This window comes from Psittacula echo (assembly GCF_963264785.1).
Source record: "Psittacula echo genome assembly, chromosome: 7".
NCBI lineage: Eukaryota > Metazoa > Chordata > Aves > Psittaciformes > Psittacidae > Psittacula > Psittacula echo.
In genome coordinates, this window is record NC_137740.1 from 5,647,211 (window position 1) to 5,673,956 (window position 26,746).

At 46.4% G+C, this 26,746-nt stretch overlaps 1 protein-coding gene across 1 annotated transcript in view; it reads left to right on the forward strand.

Annotated features, from left to right (window-relative positions):
- Positions 1 to 25,486, forward strand: part of PLPP3 (phospholipid phosphatase 3) — a 45,740-nt gene extending 20,254 nt beyond the window's left edge. The window contains exons 2-6 of the mRNA XM_080623268.1: positions 4,620 to 4,777; positions 9,785 to 10,068; positions 10,831 to 10,888; positions 18,619 to 18,795; positions 23,783 to 25,486. Of these exons, the coding sequence (XP_080479394.1) occupies positions 4,620 to 4,777; positions 9,785 to 10,068; positions 10,831 to 10,888; positions 18,619 to 18,795; positions 23,783 to 23,908 (803 nt within the window). The 3' untranslated portion in view covers positions 23,909 to 25,486. The remainder of the gene's footprint in view (positions 1 to 4,619; positions 4,778 to 9,784; positions 10,069 to 10,830; positions 10,889 to 18,618; positions 18,796 to 23,782) is intronic.
- The last annotated feature ends 1,260 nt before the right edge of the window (positions 25,487 to 26,746 follow it).

Consider the following 26,746-nt stretch of genomic DNA (forward strand, 5'->3'; position numbering starts at 1 on the left):
AAACCCAACCTCCATCAAAACTAAACATAAAAAAAAAAGAGAAAAAGCCCCTAATGGTGTTTAATTCAGTGCAAAGGTGAAGGTTGGGCTGGGAAGATGAGCTGCATGGGTGGGTCACTACAGAAATGCCTCTTCCCCTCCTGCTCCCTCCACTTTTCTGATGGGTGGCCAACGAAAGCTTATCCCGTCTTCATTTTCCTTTTTTCCCCCATTAAATCTGCACAAGCATTAACTTTTCAAAGACTGAGATTCAAAGTGCTGTACCCAGCACAGAGCCCTTTTTTCTTCTGCCTTTGATTTTTATGCACATTTCAAGCTGGTCAGAGAGTACGCAGGGGTTTTGCAAGGCTTTTTGTTTAGGTTTGGTGGTGGGGTTTTGGCTTTCATGCTGCCAGCCTTCCCAGGGTTATTGCCTATTAATTGCCTCTTAATAAAGGTGCTGACCAAAGGAAGGAATATTTTTAAGTTGGTGCTAGATTTCCAAACTTGATTGGCTTTATTGAATGGGAAGACAAATACATTTAAACCCTGCACTGAAATACCTTAATGTAGGACACCAGCAGTTAGAGGTCAGCAAGTCACTTGGACTTCCTCCCAACAAAAGCAACATCATTTTTCAATGTCCAGCCCTATGGCATCCTGTGGTGCTTCACACAATTCTTTAGTGTCCACACCTGCTCTGTGCTGCTCGGAGCAAGGCTGAGCCCATTTGGATGGGGCAGGATCAGTCCCCAAGAGATTTCTATTATGTGCATGGTTTGGAGCCCTGTTTGATCTCCTACAGCATAGTTAGATAAAAGCTTGTGGTTGGGATTTCCTTGTTCTCTGTTAAGGCAAAAGAAAAACCCTTTATATAAGGACAAAAACCTTTCCTTCATCTTGTGAAGGATGTTACGATTCAGAAGGTAATCTCAGCTCCAATTACCTTTTTTGCATTGGAATGAGCAAATCCCTTTGTTGTTCTGTGCTTTTGTTTCCTCCGTCTGTGGGATGGGGATAACTACTTCTCTCATTGCACAGTCTTATACGGATGCACTGGCATTGCCTCCATGCCGTAGGGTATGGTCCACAGGCTGCTGTGGAATTTCTCAGCATGGAGATACCAGTATTAAGGAGGATGTGAGGCCCTTCTACATTGTTACTGGAGATTTTTGCAATAGGTCTGTACATGTAGGTGAACCATAGCCACAGAGAGAACAGCCATATAGGACCTTTTCTGGGGAAGAGCGACCATCCCCAAAACCATTGTAATTTTTTGCCTACTGTGCATGTCTATAACTCTTTTCAATGCAACTCGCCTTTTGTTACTGTTTACTGAAATGTACCTCTTGTGTTCTTAGTAGTTTTCTACTGTGGGAAGGGATGGAAAATGGTAGAGGTTGAAATTTCAGCATCTTTTTTGGGTCCAGATGTTCAATTTGTAGATAAAAATCACTGCAGAATACATAATCTGAATTTCTTATTAAAGCACCAAATCAGAGTTAAATGGGGCAGAAGAGGTGACATGGTTTAGTGTGTGGTGTCCCTGCCCATGGCAGGGGGGTTGGAACTGGATGATCTTAAGGTCCTTTCCAACCCGAACTATTCTGTGATTCTATGATCTTCGTGGTACGCTGCTTGTCTTCCATTTCCAAGGGTGTGTGGGTTGTAGCCCCGCTTCTGGATAACTTTGCCTCTGGCATCTCTCCTAGTGCGAATAATGTCTCTGTGGTGTTTTGCTGAGTGATCCTAAAGGCATCTCTCTCCACATTCAATTTTCTGTCTTCTTCCAGACTTCCCTCTGTAGTGTTTTTCTGCAAAACTCATTCTCTGGCTGCCTTTTGGCATCACTACAGACTGGAACCCCCTTGCCAACAAAAATGTGGGTGGTGACCAAGAGACTTAGACAACCCATCCTCCAAGAAATATCCTTGTGAAAGAAGAGCCATCTTAAGCACAATTTACTGTGGGCTGGGGTCTTTTCTTCCTTGGGTAATTATGGCTGAAATAGCAGCCTCTTGCCCAGCCCTTGAAATCAAAGGTGTCTTATGTCTTCCGAGTAATATCCGTTCAGTTATGGAGAGTATGTTTATGTTTCTAATGTTTAAGAAAAAAAAGAGAAAAAGGGGGGGAAAAAAGGGAATCTGAGGTTACTGTTTTGCTGGAAAAACATCAAGACTTGATTGGCGATATCCCACTGAACCACAAGTTTGTGGGAGGGAAAACAAAAACCATTGGATTTCTCTAAACTATGCCTATGTGTGCTTCAAGAAATTGTGTACCATATAGGTCAGTTATGCTCTTATTATAGCTGTGGCAAGTGTACTTATAATTGAAATGTGGAAGTACTACCCCGTGCTGTTCAATGAATGAAGGGAAAACAAATCTTTATTATTTCTGGGTTCACATAATGTATAGGAACACTATTGTCTTTTTTTTTTCCTTTAAGCCAGTTTTAGCTTTCAGATGTATTTTATTGTCTGTGGGAACATGTGTTTTACAGACCTGTCATATGAAAGCTATTAACAAGAGGAACTGGAGAAATAACAATAAGCCACGTAACCGTGGCATGTCTACTCCCCGAGTTCAACTGTTACGCCGCTGCTTCAAGTGCATGTGAAATTGGATCACATTGAGTGACTTTAGCTCTTCTCCTGCAATTTTTCATTGGGAAACCTAAGGATTTTTTAAGTGGCCTATTAATATTGGATTGCTGGCATCGGAGGCACTTTCTGGGGCCAAGCTGGCTGGGCATCAGAACGGTTAAATAGTGGAATGAAGATCAACTGGATTCACACGAGATGTCCGATTTTTATTTACCAAATCTGAGCTGGGAAGGCGGTTCTGAAACCTTTCCTTGCTGGTTCACACATGTGGTGGAAACCATCCCGCCTTGCCAAGCACTGCAGGGCCCAGCACTTGCAATGAACCCGTTGCCAGAGTTTTTAGAGAGGATCTGAAAGGGGTCCTGAGCAGTGGCCCTGGCTGCTCTTGCATACCTGGGGGGCTTCAGGTCTGTGTGAGGTTGTTCCTGGTCACAGATGAGGTAGACTTTCTCTTTTAAGACCAAGAAAACCCCTGAATAATCCTGGATTAGGCAAACCTATTAACAGATAGGAAAAGGAGCCAAAATGGATTGCACAAAGTGAAATACAGAAGGTGGTTCACCTGGAGATGAGGAACATTGTTTTGATGACACTTTTTAACAAGCTGGATGGTACCCTCGCTGATAACATCTAGGAGATCATGATCACTACAAAGGTACCAGGGACAAACTTAAGTTAAGCCCAACAGCATTTCATTTTTAACTCATTTTTTATTAGTTTTAGAAGGGAAAATCCCTCTGATGTCTTAGACTTCTGTGTAAACAAACCCACAGATACTTAAGCAAGTTAGTGGTCGACAAATATTCCCTACTGCTTTCTGTAGGATCCGGGTGTGAGACCTGTTGTCTTGGCCCAAGGAGGAGCTCAAACCACTGTGCCTTTGTTTTCCCCTTACTTGGGTTTCGCTCTGCAAGTGGGAGGAGGGTTTCCTGTGCCTTGTGGTTTGTGATTTACTTTCAACGTGGGTTTTGGAGAATCTGGGGCTTGTTTTGGTGAGGATATGCTGCTCCCCTTAGTGATGGGCTTAATAGCACAGATGAATGGGGAAACTGAGGCAAAGGAAAGGAGGATGCCCATCCCAAGGTATCATCCTGGCTGTAAAATACCCCAGGGCTCTCCTAGGTTTAAGGCAAAACTGTAGTTCTCTAAGAAGCTCAAAAGAATACAGACATACAGCAGTTTTGAGGTGTCCCCTCCATACTGTGTGTCCTAACCTATCACACCATGTTTTGGGGCATATCTGCTCCAGGCCTGGTGTAAAGGTCCAGCTGAGCCAGGCAGATGCAAGTCTCCTGCACAGAGGGTTCACGACCTGTTTAAAAACAGTTTTTATGTGGGTTTAATGTGATCGAAGGTGAACAGGCTTTGGTGGGAGTTCAGCATCTATTCTGGATGGGCTGATTGGGTGTGTGCTCAGCTTCCCCTTGCATGGATGGGTCAAGGGTGGGTGTCCCACAGGTGCTCAAAGCATGTAGTCTCGTGGCATTAGTAGGTACAAGCACACATATACCCTGTAAATACAGAGGAGGGAGCCAAGGAAGGCTTCAAAGGCACAAATGTAATGGGATGGAGGGTTGCTGGGCTGACCAGGTAGGGGAAGCTGTGCTGATACTTGATCGTCCAGGGTTTGTTTGCACAGCTCTGGGGCTGCCCTGCCATGGGGCGCTCAGCAGAGCATCAGCCCCTCCCCAGAGGAAAGTGCCAGATTCATTTTCATGGCTTTTTGCAGAGGGATTGCTTTAGGGGTCCGTTCCTGTAAGTTAATATTTGCAATGCACAAGGCTTAACTGAAACCAGGCAGTGCAGACATCTGATAACCATAACAGAGGAGATGCTTTTTCCCCGCAAGAGAGACTTGGAAAAACAAATCTCAATGCTATTCCCTTTGGAAAGATAACAATATGGAAGGAAAACCATCAGGAACAGTGCTGCGTGGCTTGCAAGGGGTTTTCTAGTTGGGTCCTTTTTTTGGCAAGCTGCTTGTGTTTGGCTCTGTTGCTGATGAGTTTGGTTGTTGTCTCCCCTTCTTTCCAGCTGGGTTGCCTTTCCTCATCATTGAAACAAGCACAATCCAGCCCTACCAGCGGGGCTTCTACTGCGATGATGACAGCATCAGGTACCCGCTGAAGTCAATGGAGACTATCAACGATGCAGTGCTGTGTGCTGCGGGCATCCTCATCACCATCCTTGCTGTGAGTACCACTTCTGAAACCTCCTCTCCTGTCACTTGAGCATCTCTGATGGCTTTTGTCACCTCTTTAGCCAATGGCACCACTGGCATGGGGTTTAACACAGTCTTGCTGGTGTGTCCACCCTGCCTACCAAGGTACACATCTCTGCGATTGCTTGGCTTCCGTGTAAGCATGGAGCAATAAACAGTTGCAAATGAGAGCTTGTAATAAGAGGAATGAGATTATTCTTGAAGCCTATAAACAGGCCCAAAGCTGTTTGGGCAAGTCTGTGAGCTTTTTCACCCTGCAGTAGGAGTTCAGAGTAGAAACAAAAAGACTTGAGTGTCAGTGAGGACTTGGCATGGTTTGTCCCTATTCAAATAACTCTTGGTATTTGCCTATTTTATAAGGTTAAAAAAAAAGGATCCATCTTTTCAGCTAACTGGTGCCTGGAAAAGTTTCACAGCTTAGTATTAGATTTTTAAGAGATTGTATATTACAACCGTTTTAAAAAGACAATTAAAACCTTCCAAGGGGAGCATATTCCCACACTTCTCACTATAAAAAGTAGTTAATGCGCCACCTTCCTAATGCCTCCTCATTTCTCTTTTCTGCCAGCTTTCCTAGAGCTGTGCTAGGAAACAATTGCACGGTGAGAGCTTTATATGTCAGCCAAAATTCAGCCCATGGAGCTGAGCCTCCCTGTGCCAACATGTGTCTGGTGCTGGGGCAGAAGGCAAGAGCTATCTCTTGGTTGTTAGCTAAACGCTTGCAGCTGAAGATGAAATTCCCCTATGAAAAGTACCTACATTTTGCTTCTCACCTGGTGTCAGCACCTCTAAGGTGCTTTCCCAGGGATGTTGCCTTCCTCCGGGTTCTTCCGATGGGAGCGGTGGAGATGGAGAGCTCAGGAGTGCTTGTTCCTCTCCTAGCTGTCATCTTTCCCTGTAGGAGCAATGTCACGGGCAATAGGTATTTCAGCATGGCATAGTGCCTGCTTTGGTAATACCCCATCCTCAGCCTTGCTGCTTCATGCTGTGAATATCTCCATCATTTCCTAATCTCTCCATCATTTCCTGACCACATATACTCACTTAGCAAAGTAGGTCCTCAAAACTCCCTTGTTCCTATGCTTTCTCCTTCCTCAAAACAAGCCCAAAAGGTGGCAGACCCCCAATTCCATAAACACAGCAGAATTTTCCCCTGCAGGTGAATTACCCCCGAGTGTGGAAAAGCCATAAAAACAAAATGAGAGAGCCTCTCATTTTCACATTACTGCCTGAGCTATCTGCACGCCGGCTCCATGCCGAGTGTGCTTCTGATCAGTAATGAGGCAGTGGCAAATACAGGAGTTGGAACAGAAAGTGGAAACATGATCAGCTGCCTATGTGATCCATCAACTTTCTACCATGAAATAGCAGGTCAATTAAAAGAGAAAGAAAATCCCCAAAGAATTAGATGTTTCTGCCCTGGTTTCACTGTGCCCACAACAAATGTAACTTAATAAGGTAAATTCAAGAGCTGGGTTATTTGCTGTTGAGTGATACAAATGGCTAACGAGGAATTGAAGCAACAGATTTCTTTGCTATGGCAGCGTGCATGGAAAATTCAAGTCAGCCTGACCTCTTTTTTCAGATGTAACCCAGATACCAGAATTACTGTAGCATAATAGGAATTCCTTCCAAATCCACAAGGCACTGACTCTGCTCCTTTCGCTCACAGCGTTTGCTTTCGGAAGGCAGGACCGTGGTTGTGAGGACTTCCAGGGAGCTGGCGTTTTGGATGGTGCAGCCAGTATTTCACGCCCTTGCTTTACGTGGCGTCATGGGTAGTCTAGCCCGGGGTAAAAGGTCTAGGTCACGTTTTAAATGGCTTGAGGACACCCAGAGTGCTCGTTAAGTAAACGGCAGAGGCAAAGACCTTTGCTTCAGTCAGGATGTGAGAGGGTATGCGTTTGGTTTTAATATCTGCATATTTACTGGCTTCAGGCAAATTTCCACGCAGATGACCGTGGAGAGGCTCTTGCCCCTTGGCTGTGCACTGTTGCATCTCTCCTGACCGCTCTTCTTGCTGGAAGATGGTTAATTTGATCAGCACAGGAGCATGTTGACGGTCCTTGGGATGGCTGGGGGAAGGTGATGTTTTCCTCTTCCTGAGCCTCGTATGGATAGCACTGCTCTAGGCCCTGTGTGCCCACACCTGATAGACTTTGGAAGCCTATGAAACACACCTAAGAAAACTCATTTCCTACATAATCTAAGTTACAAAGCCAGATTATCTGGTTGTTTTACAGTTAAAGGTGATACGCTTCAATGTGATTAGACGCAGAGAACATGACACCAGAGACATAAGTGATGAGAAAAGCTCTAAAAGTAATTACAGGTTAATTGGATTGCTGGTGATACCTTATAATAATGACAAAATGGGCATGACAACCAAAAGTCTGCCAAAGGCCTTCACAGAGAGCAAAGGTTGATACTGGTTTCTTCTTAAACAAGTGTGGCAGTGCCCCAGGAGTTGTGCCCATTACGTAGGTATGGCATATATCCCACGTGGATGGCTCAGCAGCAGTGCAAGGCATAAGAAGAGCTTAATATCTGTAAAACCTGTTTTCTCTTTGGGATGTCTGTTCAGCTCATGCACATCTGTACTGCATTAGTTATTCACTGTCTTGCTTTATCTGGGACAGCCTTGCCAAAAACACAAGTTTACCCAATTTTTTAGCTTCTCATTAAGGTTGAGCCATGGCTTTAACTAAGCGGGGAGGGTTCATGGCTGCCCAGCAGCGCGTTAGCAAGGGTATGAAGTCTCCGATTTACAATCTGCTACATGTGTGCAATTACCCAGACCACCAACGGTGAGAGAAAAATATTAATCCCCAGACTTTTGTTGGTCCCTGTTTGAAATGGTCACACGCCTTGCCCAGGCCAAGAGCCTCGGGTTTTACGTGGACCTGTTTGTGAGTTTGGAGTAACAGCACATGTGCTAGTATCGGGTGTCATCCTTAATTCGTCTCATCTTCCCTCTGCAAAAGCCATGTTTTGAGGCTCGTAGCTTCCCTGCTTGTGAATTTAGACTTTTGAGAGGCTGCAGGCAGCGGCTGCGTCCTTGTGCAGGAACCTCCATGTCCATCCAAGGATAATCTCCCTCTGCAGTTCTCATGGCTGTAGATTTCCGGCTGCCAGCTTGTGCTGGAAAGTGGTCCAAAATGAAGAGAAAACAATGGTCTTTGGAGTCTGTGAGGTTTGTTCAGCTTGGAGAAGGGAGCAGGGAGACCTTAGAGCAGCTTTCAGTACCAAAGTGGGCCAACAAGCTGGAGAAGAAATTTTCACAAGGGCATGTAGTGACAGGACAAGGGGAATGGCTTTAACCTGAATGAGGGTAGATTTAGATTAGATATAAGGAAGAAATTCTTTAGTATGAGGATAGTGAGATAATAGAATGGGTTGCCCAGAGAAACTATGGATGTCCCTGGAAGTGTTCAAGGCCAGCCTGGACGGGGCTTGGAGCAAGCTGCTCTAGTGGAAGGTGTCCCTGGCCATGAAAGGGGCTTGGACCTGGATGAGCTTTAAGGTCCCTTCTGACCCAAACCATCCTATGATTAAAATGACACTGGAGCTGGTTCACTGCAGCTCCCCAGACAGCTCTTGTTCACCACCAGATTTCTAGGACTGAATGACGTAAAGAGCAGTGACATGTAAACACCAAATGATGGTGCAGCCACCCAAAATATTCCTGTACATGGTAGCAGAAAGCTGTAGCTTGGCCTTTTTCTTATTTTCTTATTATTATAGTTGTATCTCTCTTTGATAAAGCCTGCTTAGCTGTGATTTCAGCTGCCTTAGGTCAACCTTTGTTTTTTCAAGCCAGGGTACGAGTTAAGTTCAAACAATGATACAGCTTCATCTCCTCTCAGTCTAATTGCTATACGTTTTCCAGTTTATTACTTTCCAAAGGTTGTGCCAAGCTTTTAAAATAGGTAGGCAGGGGAGCCTTGTCTCCTGCATGCCTCTGGCAGGCTGCCACGCCAGGAGGAATATTGCTGGCTGCTCCAGAAAGGGATTAACATGAAGGCATTTTTCCTGACAGTTAATTTTACATATCATAGCCCTCGTGACTAGAGAGGGGTGGGAGCAAGCAGTGGCTGAAAAATAAAGGAGAGGAAAAAAAAGCCTCAATTTATTACTCGGGTATAAAAACATTTAAAGTAATGAATAAAATCCTAAAGCTGTAAATCTGGAGCTCAAAACTTAGGTGTGTAACGTGACGGAGAACAATTTAAGCCTTTGCCTCTTTGGGAGAAGTGAGACATTTGGACTTCATTTCACAGCCTGATATTCATTAACCTGCCTTTTTAGAGTTGGAATTATGAGAAGCCAGGTCCTCTGCTCCCTGACAGTGATTTATGGTGATATTGTCAAACCCCAGCACCCCTGACCCAAGAAAAATGTAATTTGCTGCCCTGCAATGGCAAGAATGCCTAGAAATAGCTGGCGTTTACAGAGATTTGAGCAGCTTGAATTGGGCCTGGTGATGGCAACTTTTGGGCCAGAATTTGAGAAATTTGGGGCTTTCTGAGTCTTTCCCTGTTCTGTTTGTGGTTTTCAGAGAGGAAGATAAGGAGACTGTTCATTTGTTTTCCTCTACAATCAGTTTGATAAGAGGGTAGTGATCTGGCCTCTCCTTCCCTAACACACGCTGATTCTTTATCTGATTTACGTTGAATTATTACTTTTTCCATTATGCTGGTATAGATCTGGATACTGTTTCACTTCTCTAAAGATATGCCAACATGCTAAATGAAAATTAGCTTTTTTTCTTTCTTGTTTATTGAGAAATTCAACACTTAGAGCACTATAATGCTCGAAGTGGAACATAAGGAGGATGAAGAGATGCTGGTCTCTTTCCTTCCTCACTAATTGAAGCACATTCCTGGTTCAAGATGCTAGCCCTGCATTTACCACCCATCACTGGTTTTGCCCAGCATTTTTCCTGTTCTCTAACCTCTCTGTTGCATTTCTCGCACAGATTATAACGGGAGAGCTCTACCGCATCCACTACCTGAAGGAGAAATCAAGGTCCTTCATCCAGAACCCCTACGTGGCAGCACTCTACAAGCAGGTGGGATGCTTCGTTTTCGGCTGTGCCATCAGCCAGTCCTTCACAGACATTGCCAAAGTGTCCGTCGGGCGCTTGCGGCCGCATTTCCTGGAAGTTTGCGATTTGGATTTCTCCACCATCAACTGTGCTAAGGGAGTTTACATCCAGAACTACACCTGCAGGGGAAACAACAGCAAGGTCCAGGAAGCCAGGTGAGAGCCCACCGCGTCAAAGAGACGGGTTGCTGCTACCAAGTCGGTGTCTGATGTTGAGTATCTCAGGGGGGTTTCTCTGCCAGCAATAGATGATTCAAATGCTGCTTTCTGTGAAGGCTGTAATTTACCAGCGACAGGCACTTTCCCTTGGGAACTGTGGGACTCAGCTGAACAGTATTTCTTTTCCTTTCTCTTTACTCCTACACTATTGTTTCCCTGAGCAGTTGCTCAATGTGGGAATGCGCCATCAGAGCTGAGCTCACGGTGAGCAGCTTGAGCTGTCCCATGCGGCAGAGCAGAGGGCTTCTCTTCCATGGAGGCTCCACACAGGCAGGGCTGCCAGGACATCCCCTTTGAGCTCTCTATCAAATCCATGAGATGCTCATTTTTGACATTTCCAGGCCCACACTTTGCACGCTACAATTAAGCAACAGAAGTTGCTCACTTCTTAATTCTTTAGGGTTTCCTGGTTATTTGAGGCGAGACGATGAGTTATCGGGTTATCCTGGAAATAACTACTGTCCCACGAGTAGACCAGGAAGGGACGAACAATGCGAGCATCCTGTCCATCCGTTCCCTTTCTGCCTCATGAGCGAGCAGGGCGGATAACGGAGGTTTTATAACCTGAAAGGTTTCGGGGTGGGGGTCATTCTGCTTTGGCACCCTCTTGGTAGCAGCAGATAAGTCACCATATTACGTATCAAATTCTGATAGTGAAGATTATAGTGGCTGGTTCTTAGCACCTGCTTTGTTTTGCAGGAAATCCTTCTTCTCCGGGCACGCGTCCTTCTCCCTCTACACCATGCTGTATTTGGTGGTAAGTAACCTCAGCCTTGCTTGAGGTTGAGATTTGTCCCTGTCCCCCTTTCCCAAGGCACTCACCTGCATTTCATAGCAATAACAGCACGATGAGCATCAGAGAGAAAGAGTTGGTGGAAAAACAGAGCCTGAACAAGTCAGTGGTGGAAAGATCCACTCTCAGCCCCTGTGGTGTGATTTGGGATGAAGACTCCTGTGGTGTGCAGCTTTGGGATGTAGCCAAGGCTGCAATTAAATCCGGATCCTATTAAATCTGTGGACGACCTGTGCAATTTTGCTCACCCCACGTTGTGGTTTCCACTGGGGAAGGTGTTGGGTGAGCCAGCATGTTGCAATGACGGGGGGAAAGATGTGCCATTGGGGAGCGAAGGCTGGTTCCCAAATGTGCCAGCGGAGCAGGTGGAGGAGCCTCGGCCTGCCTGGATCTGGACCCGAGGGCTGGGACTTGTTTTTCTTTGTCAGTGAGAAATGGCTCTACCCTTCCTGTGCCGGGGCTGGGGCGGCTGCCAAGGTGCTTCCTGCCGGGGCTGCAGGAGGCAAACTGCAAGGGGCTGGACCCACACACAGCGTTTGGAGGGTCTAAAGAGTGATCTCTGCTTGGGTTTTTGTGTGTGTGTGTGTGTGTGTGTGTGTGTTTGTGTATATCTATATATGTATATGGTCATATATATATATGAATTATTTAGGGTTTTTTTTTAAAAGGAGGAGAAAAGGTTTGGATTCCATTCAAGATTTGTGCCCCATCCCATCTCCTGTAAGCTCAGATCAGAAAGCAAAGAAACAGCATGGCACTGATAAAAACATTAAACATGAGGTTTTATCTCTGAGCAGTGCTTACCCCCCATCCCTTCACCCTCTGAAAAGATAAGTGACCACTACTCCCTCCTGCCTTTTCAGCCCTGGATCCCCCCTCCCTGTGGGCAGTTTAGTGACTAAGCTCTCCAGGCTGTTGGGGATGGTGTGTTCTTTCCTTGTTTTCCTTCTTATTTTATATAATTCTTGGAAAACATCTGAATTTCTCCAGTAAATATTCTGGCTCTTTCCTCCCAGCCATTACGATGCAGAGCCACCCTGGTGGCTCTTTGCAGGAGGCTCAGCCCTCTGCTGCTGCCATTGCAAAACTTTCCAAGCTGAGTTTGGAAAAGCATCCCTCACGCTGGTATTTATTTATTTCTGAGGAGATCGGATTCAGATAAGTCAGCCCAGAGGTGCTTTCAGCCTTGGCATCTGGAAACAGTGAGCACTGCCAGTCCTTAAGTCAGTAGTGGTTTCTCTCCATTCAGCAAGATTTAGGTTGTCCTTCCAGGGTTGTTTCTTTTAGTAGGTGCTGCTCCCAGGCCTTTTAGGAAGCCAAACTTGATGCTTTTCCTTTTGCACATGGCATGATCTGCAGGCTCCGTCAGGTTAGAGGACAAACCCAGGGTGCTGTGCCCAGCTAGGCAAGCGTTCACCCTGCATTTCCACCTTCATGGCTCATTTTCCAGCACTGCTTTGCACCAATGTCTGCTGCCTGATTCTGTTTATAACTTTGCTTCAGAAGCGGCATTTAGCTCCTGCATAACACTTCAGAGCAGAAAACTGCCTCTGGTCTCTCTTGGCTCCCCTTCCCTGTCCCCATATGGGAGCACTAACAGTGCTCAGCAGCCTCTGCCCCTGTCCCTCTCGGTCTGGTACAACCGGCTGCTCCACTTATCCTGCACCATGGAGGGGTTTTGACACCCAAACCCTTAAGAATGGTTTGATTTCTTTCCTTGTCCCAAAACAGGGATAAGTTTGGTGGCAGGCTCTGTCTGACCAGCTGTTCAGTTGCCTTGTGCCTTAAAAAATCAGGGGAAAATTGTACCAAGTGTTCAGTCATAAATTGAAGGTGGAAAAAGGGAACTTGAGACAAACCAGCATGATGTGGTGTGTACCAGGGCAAGGAAATAATGATCTTGAGAGCTTTTTCCAACCTAAATGATTCTGTGCTTCTCACTTGTCTAGCAGCACCCTGCTCTCCATCACTTCAGCTCCATGGCCACTGCCAGAGCCTAAAGAAAGTAATCTCATAGAAGAAGGGAGGCAGAAAATGTTATGTTGGACAGGCCTATAATATCCAAAATCAATGCAAAAATGAAAGAGGGTTATGATAGCCCAAAGGGATTTGTGCAGAATAAACCCTGCTGTCTTGCTCAGCTCAAAGAACCAGCAGGCTTTGGAAAGCCTGGTAAGAAGTGTGGCATCCACAGTTGCCAGCTCCTGTAGGAGATGGATTTAGTCAGTCTTTGCAGAATTGGGGGGTATCTGTGGGGCTGAGCATGTGCTGCAAAGACTGAGCTGATCAGCCACGTCCTGAGTGCATTCCCTATTGAACAATACTTCATACTTCAAGGATAAGTCACTTCCCGTCTTTCCTGGCGTTCCCTGGCTTCACTCTTGGAGCCCATTCTGAATTATAATGTTTTCAAGTTTGCCTCACCTGATGGAGACGGGTGCCAGAAAGCTGAGGTTGATCTATTAAAAGATACCTGATTCCCACACATCCCATGGGGCTTCACTTGCACCATGAGGCTGGATTTGCCTAGGGATTTAGTGGCCAGTGGATGGGTGACCATGGCTTCCCCGTTGCCTGGCACAGCAGCAGTGCCTTGCAGTATCCATCAAGGAAAAGCAATTTGGCTTTTCCCAGTAGGAAAAGGTGGCTAAAGGCCAAGCCCCAGAGGGCTTTGGGGGAAAAGTCCTGGGGAAAGGCGCTTGCAACACAGTAAAATCCCCTGGGATTTAGTTCTAAATGCTGAGACTTCATGGCTAAGTTTCTTGCAGCCTTCTTGTCACCAAGAATGCTCAATTAACATCAGGCCTTTGTATAAAGCATTTAAAAGGGGAAATTACAGTTGGGTAATCCTCTTTGTCTTAATTTTCCTTGCTTTGTTACTCCTTGGCTGAGCAAGCCCGTAATACGTATTTATAGCAGGCTGAGGAAAGAGGTGGTATGTAACAGCTTATTTCATGCAGCCCTCTGGACCTGACTTGCACCTCTCGGTTTAGTTTTAATGGATGTTGGGAGTCTTTGTGGAGAGCAATGGATGCTTTCTGCTCCCCTCGAGCATGCAAGACCATAATGCTGATTTTTCTTGCAACATGAGGTTGCCTGAAATCCCAGCCAACCACAGAGAGGATGCAGGAAAGCTAAACTAATATCAGAAAAGGTAAATATTCTTCAGCAATGTTGGCTGATTCTGGACAAAATGAGAGTAAACCAGGGACGTTTGTGTATTTAATGTGTGTTGGTGGGTGCGACTGAAGACTTCAGAATAGGTTTAAGTGTGCTCTACTAATTTATATGTAAAATTATCCTTCCGTCTCTAATTTTACATACACAAACACAGTTTATATGTATTTATATCAGGGTAAGTGTGAGGCTTCTCACTGGGGCTTCTTGCTGAAGGGTGAAGGTCTGGTGCTGCTGAGTGATGACGTGTCCATGTGAAGGAAACTCCGTTGTGGTTGTGGACTTGGAGTCAAGTTTAGCGGTGACCTAAGTAAGTGAATAAACTGGAATTGCATCAGAGGCCAGGGCCGAGGTGTGAACTGCGTTGCTGAGCTGATGGGGATGTTCCTAATGAGGTTAGAGGATCAGCAAGGGCAAGGAAGAGGCAACCAGCATGTGCCTTCAGTGCTGGGAGGTCTTTGCCCTTTCCCTGTCCTTGACTTCTGGCCAGCTTGGTGCTGAAAGCTTAGTTCTTCTGCCCAGCTGACTCTGCCCAGCCAGGGCACTGTGCTGCATGAGGGTGAGTTTGGGTCTGGGAGGTTTTGGCTCCGTACCACTCTGGGTACCCCTTTGTTTGCAGATGGGGCTGGAGATGGAGGTAACACCAGGTCGGACAGTCAGAAACAAGATCAGCTGTTTCCCAGAAGGTGTGACTAAGGGACGTGGTTGGTGGAGCTCAGCCTTGCGGCGGGGAGAGCATGAAGAGGATGGGATTTCTGGGTGGCAGAAAGCCCTGGGAGGCTGGAGGTGATGCTTTTAGCCCATGTCCCCTGCCAGCTCCTACTCAAAGGGTTTACTCAGGGGTTGCGTGCGGTCATGGGCTGTCCCCACCACCACTGTGGAAGTCCCCTGGCAGAAGAAGAGCAATGTGACATCCCTCAAGCCATCTGCTCTGTGGTAACTCGACCTCTGCCAGGAGACTGTGGATGGCAGCTCCAAATAACTCCTGCTCTGTCTGATCCCATTTCATTTCATCCACCCTTGCTCTTGTTGATACTCCTGTTGAGTTTTGCTGCCCTGTGATGGTTTGTGGTGGAAAGAACCCTGGTTGTGGCCTTTGCTTCTCCATCCCCTCCCAGGAAGGGCTCCATCCAGCCCCACATTCCCAACCAAATCTGTCAGTCCTTAGCAGGCAGCAATTCACATCTGCTCCCAGGTTTCAGAAAAACCAAAAGCAGGTTTTTTGGATAAATTACCGGGAGCTTCCCATTTCTTCTTAAGAGCACTAATTCCCCTTTTAGGGAAATTCTGATCTTTTTAGCACCTGAGCTCTCATTTTACTTTCTGATCTTCTCTTATTACCTAGGTTTCTCTGCCCTCAGTATGAAAGAGGCAAAGTTCAGAGCACCCTAAGGCTTGCCTCTAAAGCACTTATGGCACAGCACCCTGGTGTTTAGAATATGAAAAGTGCTGTTATCCTCTTTTCCTTATGAATGAGGAACTAAACAGCAATTTTCCCAAGACATTGATTGGAGCAGTGAAAGGAGCTCAGCCGAGATCCTTACACTGACAGTGTGATGGCTGAGGTGCATCTATTCCCGTTTGTTTTGCTCCTCCAGGATATACAGGTATGGGTGTGAATTGGGTGCTGGGCACTTGGGTGCTCCCCATCACAGCACATATGGTGCCAGGCTGCCTTTGCACTCCTTTTTTAGGGCTAAAGTGTGTACATTAGGCACACTTTGGTGCTGTGCTTTGGCAGGAATGGGTCAGTATATACAGACATGGTTGGTTTTCAATCACTTCAGCTCCAGCAGTGTCTGCAAAGCTGGTGTTTGCTTTTTATTGCTAGTTTTTAATTGATACTTTGCATCCTCACCTGCAGAGGAACTATTTAGGCCAAGCTTGTGGGATGGAATGATTGGAGGGGATGTCAAGGCTATGCAAAACAGACAAATGTCACATTATCCAGCAGTGAAGTTCTTTCTTAAGGAGGTTGATGTGACAGAGCCTCAAGACTTCCATTAGGAGAAAAGTCTTCACTGAAAGGGTGCTCAGGCACTGGAACAGGCTGCCCAGGGCAGTGGTGGAATCACCATCCCTGGAAGTGTTCACAAACTGTGTAGATGAGGTCCTCAGTGACACGTGGTGGACTTCACAGTGCTGGGGTAATGGCTGGACTTGACGATCTTAAAGGTCTTTTCCAGCCAAGTTGATTCTGTGATTCAACTGGGTTGGAAAATGTCTAATCCTGATGTCTTACTTCCGTCATAATATTAGACATTAGGGTTCAAGTTGTTGTGGTAGAACTGAGCATAATAGTCTTATAAGATCTAGTACTTGGAGATAATTTTGCTCTGCAACAGCCTACTGGAACCTGAGTTTTGCACTGTCACCTGGGCTGGGCTGAGACTCTTGAACAAGAAAATAGTCCTAGATCTAAGCCATGGCAATGGAAGCTTATATCTCTATCTTTTGTGTACTTAAAAATGCTCTTCACAAATAGTTTTTTTTCAAGGTACATTGTCTCTAGACTGAGGAATTGTATTTAAAGACATTGGAGCTCCCAGCACCCTCTATCACCACCTTCCCTGAATACTTCCCACGAGTATACTTCCCTGCACAGTTCATTCTCAGTGGCAGATCACTGGGTGCACAAATACCATGGCAGTGAAAATTCAGCCAGCCTAAGCATTGCAAATTGAATATACCGTTCCTTGCTGATGAGCCATAGAGATATTTGCTTGCAGGATGAAGTATCTGCTGTTAAATCACTGCGAGTGCCTGTGCAGAATGGGGTTGTGCTATTTGACAGCTCTAGCTTTCCAGCTCAGTGATGGCAGCATTTTACCTGAAGGGAAAGCACCTCCTCATTGCTGGCTGGGTTTTATCACAAACTAAACAACCAGACCAGTGGTCCATTCACTGGGCTGCATCAGCATGGGTTTGCTGTGGGACCTAGACAGCTGTAACTCATCCCATAGCATCATGTACACAAGTTTGCATGGTGTGAGGTGTGCACTGTGGTGACGTGGCTCAGTTCCCAGACTCTGGCTGGTTTGCAGATATATTTCCCAGAATCATAATGTGCATTAGCCAGCACTGAGCTGTTTTGGTACTGTTCTCTTCTATGTTAATTGGCTAACAATTTGGATAATTTGGAGCAGCTGCTCTATTGAAATGACATGATGTTTCAATTCCTCTCGAGAGCCCAGCTTGTGTTCTTTCCATAGAGGGGTAAATATAATATTTAGGCAACAGCCAAACATACTAAATTGGCCAAAATGATGCTTCCCCCTTATCAGCTTTCCAATTAATTCTGCTTTTATAGGTAAATGGAGTCATTAAGTTATTTGTGGGAACCCAACAAGAGCTTCATTCCCTTTTATATCAACGCAGTGTAAACTGCTCTGGCTGTGTAAAAGGGATTGTAAATGAGTATTAAACCCCTTTCCGTCCCTCTGATGTTGCAGAGTCCCATAAAGCATACTGGGTCTGACTTCCAGTGCTTCATTTAGGAGCAGGCAGAACATACATGCTGCGGATGAGCCCACGGGCAGTAGGTCTGAGTGGCAGGAGCCAAGCAGTGTTTTCCAGGTGCTTTTACACTCCTGGAGCTATTGAATGCCTCTCTGCTCTGCAAGCATGAAGGCTGATGTAGTGTCCCCTCCCTTTCCGCAGCCTTCCTCCCCGCTCATCTGTGGGCAGTGGGTTGCCGTTTTCCTGTCCTCTCTTCCCACCCAGCTTCCCGGTTCCCACAGGAACTGGCCGTGCCCACTGGTTGAAACGGAAAGGGGCCTGAGATAGTCACGGCAAAGGGACAATGTCCAGCTGAGGTCATGTCAGCTTCGTCTTTCTGGGTCGAGCCAGGAACTTGCTTTCCCCTCGCTGGATAGGAATGACTTCCCATGCCATGTGACGCAGTGGCTGCTCCCTACATCCATGCAAACCCCAGGGCTCAGGCTGGGAAACATGATGGCAATGTTAGAGGATTGTATTTTGCAGTTGTCACAGGTTGTGGCTGCATCTGAGGATCCTTGGGGCTAGCTCTGGCGGTGTGGCTTGCTGCACTGACTCCTGTTTTTCGCCTGAGAGATGCTGTGGGTTCTGCTCATCTCAGATTTGAGACCTTGCTTCTGTTACACACTAAATAGCCATAGGGAAGAATTTCCTTACTTGGCCCAATGGGATGTCATGCGGAGGCTGAAGCAGGGCTGTGGTGTGAGCTGGAATGCAGGGAGTCCCAAGCCCTTGACCTGGGCTCGCTAAGGATGGGTTGTACCCATCCGCCTCTGTCTACATCCCCTCCATGGGTTAAAACCCCTCCAGCTCCACTCCTCTCTGCATGTTGGGGGCCACACATTTGCAAAGAGCATCTTCCTTTGATAACTCCTTCCTCCTTTGAGCCACAGGGGTGCAGGTGCCTAGTGACCAGCCCCACAGAGTGCTTGCTGCCATGTGTGCACATTTAGGGCAAGACTTCTCCTTTGCTGCCCTCAAAATAACTCAACCTTTCTTTTTCCCTTTCTTCCCCACAGTTTTATCTGCAGGCCAGATTCACGTGGAAGGGAGCCCGCCTGCTCCGTCCCCTCCTCCAGTTCACCCTCATCATGATGGCATTTTACACCGGCCTGTCCCGTGTGTCAGACCACAAGCATCACCCCACCGACGTGCTGGCAGGCTTTGCACAGGGAGCCCTGGTGGCTTACTGCGTGGTGAGTATGGCCAACCCTGCATGGAACAGCAGGGACGATGCTGGTGGGGGATGTTGGTGGGGGTCCCAGGGGAATAGCAGGCATCTCCCCTACCCAGCAGCTCTTGGAACCCCCTGTTACGGCCAGGATGTGGCAGGAGGCAGTGTACTCCAGGAGCTTGGTCTGGTGTTATCCTCATGTGGCAGCGTGTGCAAGCCTCATCTGCAGGTGGAACATGGCTCAAGAGCAGAGCATCCTACCAGCATGATGGTGGGTGTTCCAATGGGGACCTAGCAAAGGAGGGTGCACCCACCAGCACTTCCCCTCCCCATGAGGAAACACCACTGTTGTGCTGGAAGGGTGAAGCAATTTCTCTTCTCCCTCCTCAAACAAACTGCATAGTCAGCACAAAATACCGCATTTAGGGTTTTTCCCCATCAGCCTTGAGCTCCTGGGCAAAGGCCTCTTCACCCAGACAGCTCAGGGTGATAAAAAGACATTCAGACAAGGGAGAGTATTTCCCTTTCATCCAGCAGCGTTTGCTCCTCCAGCTGCTCTTGGTAACGAGTGCTGGCTCATTTGCAAGGCTTTCCACCAAGCGGGAAGTCTGGGGTGGTTGGGATTATGGCTCTTCCCTACACAATTTAGCCGAAAGCCATCCCCTGGGAGTGGGAGCTGGTGTCTGCCCAGCAAGGGGAGACAGGCTGCCTCTTTCAGTGGTGGGGTTTTAACACAGCAAAAGGGCTCATGAGAACACGGTGAACAAAAGCCATGCCCGCGTGTCTTCAGCTGCCAGGCTTGTTCTCATGCAATTTGCTTTCCAAAGAGCGGCCTGATTGCGCAGCCCTGTAACTCGAAGTGACACATGTACATGCTTAAAGGTGGCAGGGCAGGGGGGCACTGGGTCGGGTGGCTGCCTCCCATAGAAACAAAGGAGCTGGGGGTTATGGTTGTTCCTTTGTCTGTCCAAATTCCTGAAAGCAGGATTTGAGCAGCACACCACTTGCTTCATTTGGTTGGGGTTGGAGGTTTTTTTTCCCCTTTTTTTTTATTAACTGATGTAAAAGTAAAGCAGCCTTGGAAGCAAGGAATTGAGTTTGCTAATGTTATAGTATGCAAGGAGAAAAATAGGTTTATTTATGTACTTCCCACTCATTGACAAAACGAAATCCAAAGCTAAAACAAAAATGTCATTGCTGGGAAGTTTTCATGAAGTATTATTAACTCGCTGAGCAGTAGTTGTTGGGTTTAGCCTGATGCCGCTATCCCATGTGGAGATGGCAAATTCACAGGGAGGAACTAGAGAAGCGTCCGTGCTCTGATGCATGCTGCTGCTGCTCTAATGCATGCTACAGTCATGTCCTTCATTCCAATATTATCAGGGTGCTTCTCCAGACCCTGGTAGTATTTTCCTATCCCAGCAGTCAGCTGGCAGTCCTGGGAGAAAAGACCCTGGGCCACATGGGGAACAATGAAGCAGCTTGTCCCAGTCCAAATGCTGCCATTTGTATGATGTGGTTTGTTGAGACCAAACGCACATCACCAGGCAGTTTTACAAGGGGATATTTGCCTCTCCACATGCCTTTCTGCTTGAGAGGTGGGATAATGGCAATATGTAAGAGGAATAGGGATCAGGCAATCCATCCCTGGATCCCAGCAGCGGTTTCAGAAAGACAATAGCTCTCCGGATGCTCCAGATGGGTGTCCGGATGCTTCCTGGCCAGGACAAGCAGCAGGTCTGGCTGTCCTCTCCCGGCCCTCCAGCAGCTGGGAGCTGTGCTGGGAAGGGGAGGCTGTGGCAGCGTTAGGCTGTTTTCCTGTGTCGAGGTAAACTGACATAGGAAGCAGCTGCCTGAGTTTCACAGGCAGGCTCAGGTTTGCTTGCAAGCCTGGGGCAACCCATGCTTCTCTTCCCAGCTGGCTGTTGTATCCAAACCCTTTGCAGGCATGGCTTGGTAGCTGGGGACTTCTCAGGCAGCAGCTTAGGACTCAGAGCAGGGTTTAAACCCAACCCTTGTCCCATTTCATCAGCTTGCAAAGAACCATCAGTAAGCTCTTTGCTGGTATGAGGTACCAACAGACTCTTTCCTTTTGGGAGGTTGCAGCAAGGGACAAGAAGAAGAGTCACCCCAAGACTCCCTGGAGTTTGCATTGAATGTATAGTTTAGCAGCTTTATGCTGCAATGTCCTGGGGGTTGTTGCTCACCTCTGGGATCCAGGTCTTGTGCATGGGATGCTCTGAAGCAGAGGGAGGTACCTGGAAACTCATCACCTCTAATTCACCATGTGAGCTCCCAGACACCCCTTCCTGCAGCAAAGTCTTCAAGTGTCCACTCTGATAGTCAAGGGCCATTAAAATACCATAGTTTCCAAAGTGCAATTTCCAGTAGGAACCAACTGGAAGTTTCATCTCCAAGGGCTGACAGAGCTTAAATCCAGGTTGTGCTGCCGCAGACACATTTGTCCTTCAGTGCCTGAAATAACAAGCTGAAGACATTAGTGTCAAGCGCTTCCAGCTGATGAAACATTTGGACCCTGATCCAGGGTGAAATATGATGAGGATTTATTAAATGGAAATAATCTTTATGCGTGTTGTAGGCAGCCTGCTCTGTGTTTGTAGTTTGTCTTGTCTGGTGAGAGAGAAGAGGGGAGATTGTGGAAGGACTCGCTCCTGGTGTTACTCTGGTTAGCTTAAATGAGTTGTTTTAACCTCTTCGTATTTGATTAAATATTTCTTCAATATAATGAAACGGAATAGGAATTGTTAAGTGGCAATGTAAGATATTGGCTTACTTTGTACAATACACACTCAGTGTTCTGCTGTCAAGTTTTCTTTATGGGTGGAGAGCACCTTCTACAGGAAATGGAGCTAATCCAAGTGAAAAACTGCACGTTTATTAGTCCTTTTTTGTGTTAAACAGTTCAAGCATTAGGAGGATTTAACACACTGTTTAACCCCCAAAGATCACGTTTCATGATTCCTATAAGTGTTTATATAACCTCCAGCCATGTTAAAGTGAAATACAGTTTAAAGAGAAATGAAAACTCTTACCCAACCTCTGCATTAAACCCTGAAAAGCAGTGAGCAGCACAGTAAAAGCTAAACTGCGCAGGATGACACTCCACCATAACTCATTCCTGTCCAAACTAAGGACTAGACTCGGTGTAACCCCCATATGCTTCTTGCGCTCTGCAATCTTCTCCCATAAATTGATTTGTCATGGCTATCTTGGGGCAAAAATTGGACATCTTTTTGATTGAATCCAGCTCTCTGAGGTGGACAAGCGAGTGAGATGGCATCAGAAATGCGCCGAGTGAGCCGAGCAGGGGTTTTACAGTTGTTAACAACCAAAAGAAAATCATTGCCAGAGCAATCCAAGATGCTTTTACACTGCAGTGCTGCAGCGAGAGGTCAGACTCCAGCTTGTGATCTTTAGTGGGATCAGTTGAATCCTGTTACTTAACCAAAGGTACCAGTGCTGCCACTTGGATGCTCTGTAAACAACTTCAATGGCTTTGTTATACAACTAGGCAGCCAGACACCGGCATATACATGGAAAAAAAGAGCTGGTTTATATGTCAGCTCCTTCTCTGCTTTTCCATGAAGCAACAAAAGTCAAGCAACAGCAGCTCAGTTTCCTGCATCCCTGATTATAATTGTACGAGTAAATTGCCACTTACAGCAGGTTTGCTATGTTCAGCTCAGCTCCTTATCTGCCTGTGCTGATAGGGACTTGCAAAAGTTGTTTCCAAGGATGACTCGACCTGCTGAGTTGGGCTGTGGGCATTTAGAAAATGTGGAGATGCAGATGGGCAAAACCTTTGCTCCTCCTTTGCTGTGTTATCCAGCCTGGGTGCACTCATCTGATATAATTCCTTTTGAGCACCACGGACTTGGTTTGTTGCTTTTTTTAACCTGATTTGTCTTGTATTCAAGTATTGTGGGAGAAAACTCAAATGTGCTGCTAATTCCTACAACCACATGCTGCTCCTTCTGGGGCTTTGGCTCAGCAAACCCACAGCTTGGCCCAGATTATTGGTGCTTAAGGATGTCTGAGATGAGCTGGGAAATTAGGGCTGGTAGAGGCAGCAGGACCAAAGTTTGGGGCTTTAGTGCCAGCTAATGAAATGATGACTCCTCACCACTTCTTGCTCCATCCAAAGGGTCCATGCTGTCTGACTCTTTTCCCTTCTGGTGCTTGGGCTGAATTTTCCCTTCTGGTGCTTGGGCTGAAGTTTGGCAGGGGAGAAAGTGTCCCGGTTCTGGAGGACTGATAAGCTTTGTGCAGTGGCTGCCAAGGGAGGATGTGGAAGTTTCCTCCCAGCATTTTGTTTCTTATTGTGTTGCTACCTCCTGAATTGCCAAGCACTGACTTTTTCACATCCGGGTGAGGGGTTACATCATGGGATATTTAGGAAGAACTAGTCAGGAATAGTTTCTCCTCTCCTTAGGTTTTAGTCTCAGGATCAGACCCTGGCTCTATACCAGTACCTTGGTGGGGCACGAGGAGAGCATCACTCACCATTGACTCACTGCTGATAACTTTTCACACAGCTTTGATTTGAAAGCTTTTAATTGCCTACCTGATTTCTGACTGAATGAATTGTTTCATGACAACTCCATCCCTACAGCCACTCACCAGTGAGTCAGGCCAGCCCTTTGGAGACCTTTGTTATTTTATTGGAGCGTGGGGCCATGTATCTGTTTCCTGGCTTTTCAACCCATTCAGCCAGAGGTTTGGGCATTTCACTTGGTGATTATACGATGAGAAATGAAATTGTGCTGTAATGGTTTTAGGCTGTGTTTTGTGAGGTCTGAGTCTTCTTTCTTATTATGGTGGTAGCAGGCGCTGGGATTTCACTGCTATCAGTGTTATGGACAGGCGTTCAATAGCACAAGTAGTGCTGTTTTTGCAGCTTAAAGATATTAATATCTTCTCTACACCAAATTTATAAAGAAAACATCCCCCAATGTGGCTAAATTTGCCTTTTCCTTTTATCTCTATAGGTCTTTTACGTCTCAGATCTCTTCAAGCCCAAGACAAAGACTTGCCTGCCTCCACCACCCATCCGGAAGGAGATCCTTTCACCTGTGGACATCATTGAACGGAATAACCATCACAACATGGTGTAGACCTTTGAGAAATTGGATGGGTGTTGTATTTTATTTTAATTTTTTTCTTTTTCTTTTTTTTTTCTTTTTTTGCAAAAAAAAAAAATGACTGCTGACAGCAACTACCTGCTGCTCTCAAATCTCATCAGACAGTAGAATGTAGGGAGAGACTTTCTTGCCCGACCAGTAAAGTCTTACTCTGTGGTCTTTACAACTTGCGACATTTGGATTGAAAGGGGTTGGTGGTCAACTGAGTCAAAGCGACAATGGGAAAGGAATAAAAACACACAAACCACAAAAGCTGAACAAAGAGAGGTGCCGGAGTTCTGGATGTGCAATTGGTTTGAGTGTTCATGTTGTAGTGAACGCCAAATTGTTCATAGCCTAATGAACGCTAAGGGATTTTTGGAAAGCTGGCCATCTTAGGGGTATTTTTTTACTATGAAGATTTCCAATGCCTGCGAGAAAAAAAACAACTCACAAGTAAATTGTGTAGCACTACATGCGAGAAACAGCACTGAGTAAAGATCTGGGATTGGTTTGTAAGAGTTGCCTTTTTTTCTCTTCTTTTGATACTAGTGTATTTTTGCCTCCTCTATTCCATACTGTGACTTAGTTTAGAAGAAGCTTGCCCGGTCCAAGATCTCCGAAGGGTCTCTGTTCACACTACATTTAACCAGCAGTCCTGAGACATGCAGTGAGACTGAATAACTCTGTCTAGAGAAGCCACATTTCTTCCTCTCTACTCACTCATGAGGGTTCATCCTGCCTGAGCCCCCAGGCATGTGCAGCACCCACAAATGGCCCTTCATGAAAAGAGCATCCCCAGTCATCCCTCCCTCAAATCCCAGCAGGTTTTGTGTGCCCACAGGAGCTGGCAAGTGGGTAGTGGCGGCTCTGCCGGAGACGCATTCGCACTACGACCTCGGGGCTGAGTCCTGGGGTAACTTTGATTCTGCAGTTTCGGGACGGGCTGCTGGGCGGCACGTCCCAGCCTGGGTGTCAGTTGGTTTGTGCATCCCTCCTTCCTCCTCCTCCTCCTCCTCCTCCTCATTCCTTGGGCACCCCGGCACGCGCCACGGCAGGTACCAGGTCCTGTGTTGCGCTCGGTGACTCCGGTGGTGAATCTGTCGTGCCTATATGGAGCGTGATTCCTTTTCCTCCTTTTTCCCAACTTTGAAGTTTATTTTTCTTGCCCAGAAGCCACAGGTTCTTGGTTTGCAGCCCTTTCACAAAGTGTGTTTGCAAAGGGATCCCGCAAAGCATGCAGAATGGCCATTTGCACATCCTTCTCACAGAATCCGTCCTATCATTTCAACTATAGCAAGCTATGATTTTTTTTTATATATAAATATTATATAAATAATGTATAAAACCTTAAAAATTAACTATGTAAAATATTATTTCTGAAACAATTTTAGATATATCCACTATGACTATAAACTGTGTCCTGACCTGTGTTATTTACATTTTGCTGCTTAAAAAAGCGTTTGAATTAATTTTTTTATAGTCGACTAAAATATTGTAGTTCTGTGGTAGTAATATTTTAATGAAAATAACTGCAATTAGAGACATTTGTATAAAAAAATTCATATTAAATTGTCTGTATTTTTGTAATGTTCCATTTTGTAAAGAGAAGAATATTCAAAGACTTTTGTAGAATACAAAATTGAAGTTTGTATCTGCGAAATTATTGCTGTATAAATGTGCTTTTTAAATAAAAGCTCATAACACAACTAAACATCCCAGTGGGAGTTGTGTTCTGCCTTTGAGTTGACCTTCCCCTGCTAAAGGAATAGGACCCTTCCCCAGTGGGATGATTGGGGGTGACCCTTTGGGATTTGATGATGCTTGACAGGCTGAGAGAGCTGAGGTTGTTCAGCCTTGAGAAGAGAAGGCTCCTTAAGGGGAGACCTTAGAGCAGCTCCAGTGCCTAAAGGGGCTGCAGGAAACCTGGAGAGGGGCTTGGGACAAGGGCCTGTAGGGACAGGACAAGGGAATGGCTTTAACCTGCCAGAGGGGAGACTGAGATGAGCTCTTAGGCAGAAGCTCTTCCCTGTGAGGGTGCTGAGGCGCTGGCACAGGGTGCCCAGAGAAGCTGTGGCTGCCCCATCCCTGGCAGTGTTCAAGGCCAGGTTGGACACAGGGGCTTGGAGCAAGCTGCTCTAGTGCAAAGTGTCCCTGCCCATGTCAGGGGTTGGGGACTGGCTGAGCTTTAAGGTCCCTTCCAACCTAAACCAGCCTGGGATTCTATGAGGGCATCTAGATGAAATACCCAATGCCACTTTTGATGGTCATACAGAAAGGTCCCACCCCCTCCCTGCTGGAGAGGATGCGATGGGAACACTTGTGGCTTTGCATTGGGCTGCTCTTGGCTATGCCCAATCTTTGAGCAAATCCCTTTTTATTGAGGGCATCCCTTTTTCATTAGCAATATTATAAGCTTTCAAGAAATATTACTGAAATAAAATAGAATCTGACGAGCCACAGCCCAACTGCCGGGAGTCCTGGACAGCCCCTGCCTAACAGAACTACGAACTATGCTCTGCACAAACACATGTTCCATGAAAAGCAGGCACTTTGCAGCTGAACAGCAAGCTTGCAGCTCGCTGGTTTGCAAAGATGTGGGTGGAAGGGCGAAAAGAGGGGAAATAAGCCCACAGCAACATGTGCTGAGATCCACACATGTGCACCGCACACAGTTATGAGGCGGCCTTGATTTTTTAAGTCATTTCTTTCTTCCTCCTACAGACGAAAAGCAGCTTCTCGGTGGTGACACATGGTCAGGGCTGCGTTTCGGCCACTCCTTGGATGAACCACATCGGCGAGATAAGGTGGCACAGAAGTAATTTGCAAGAA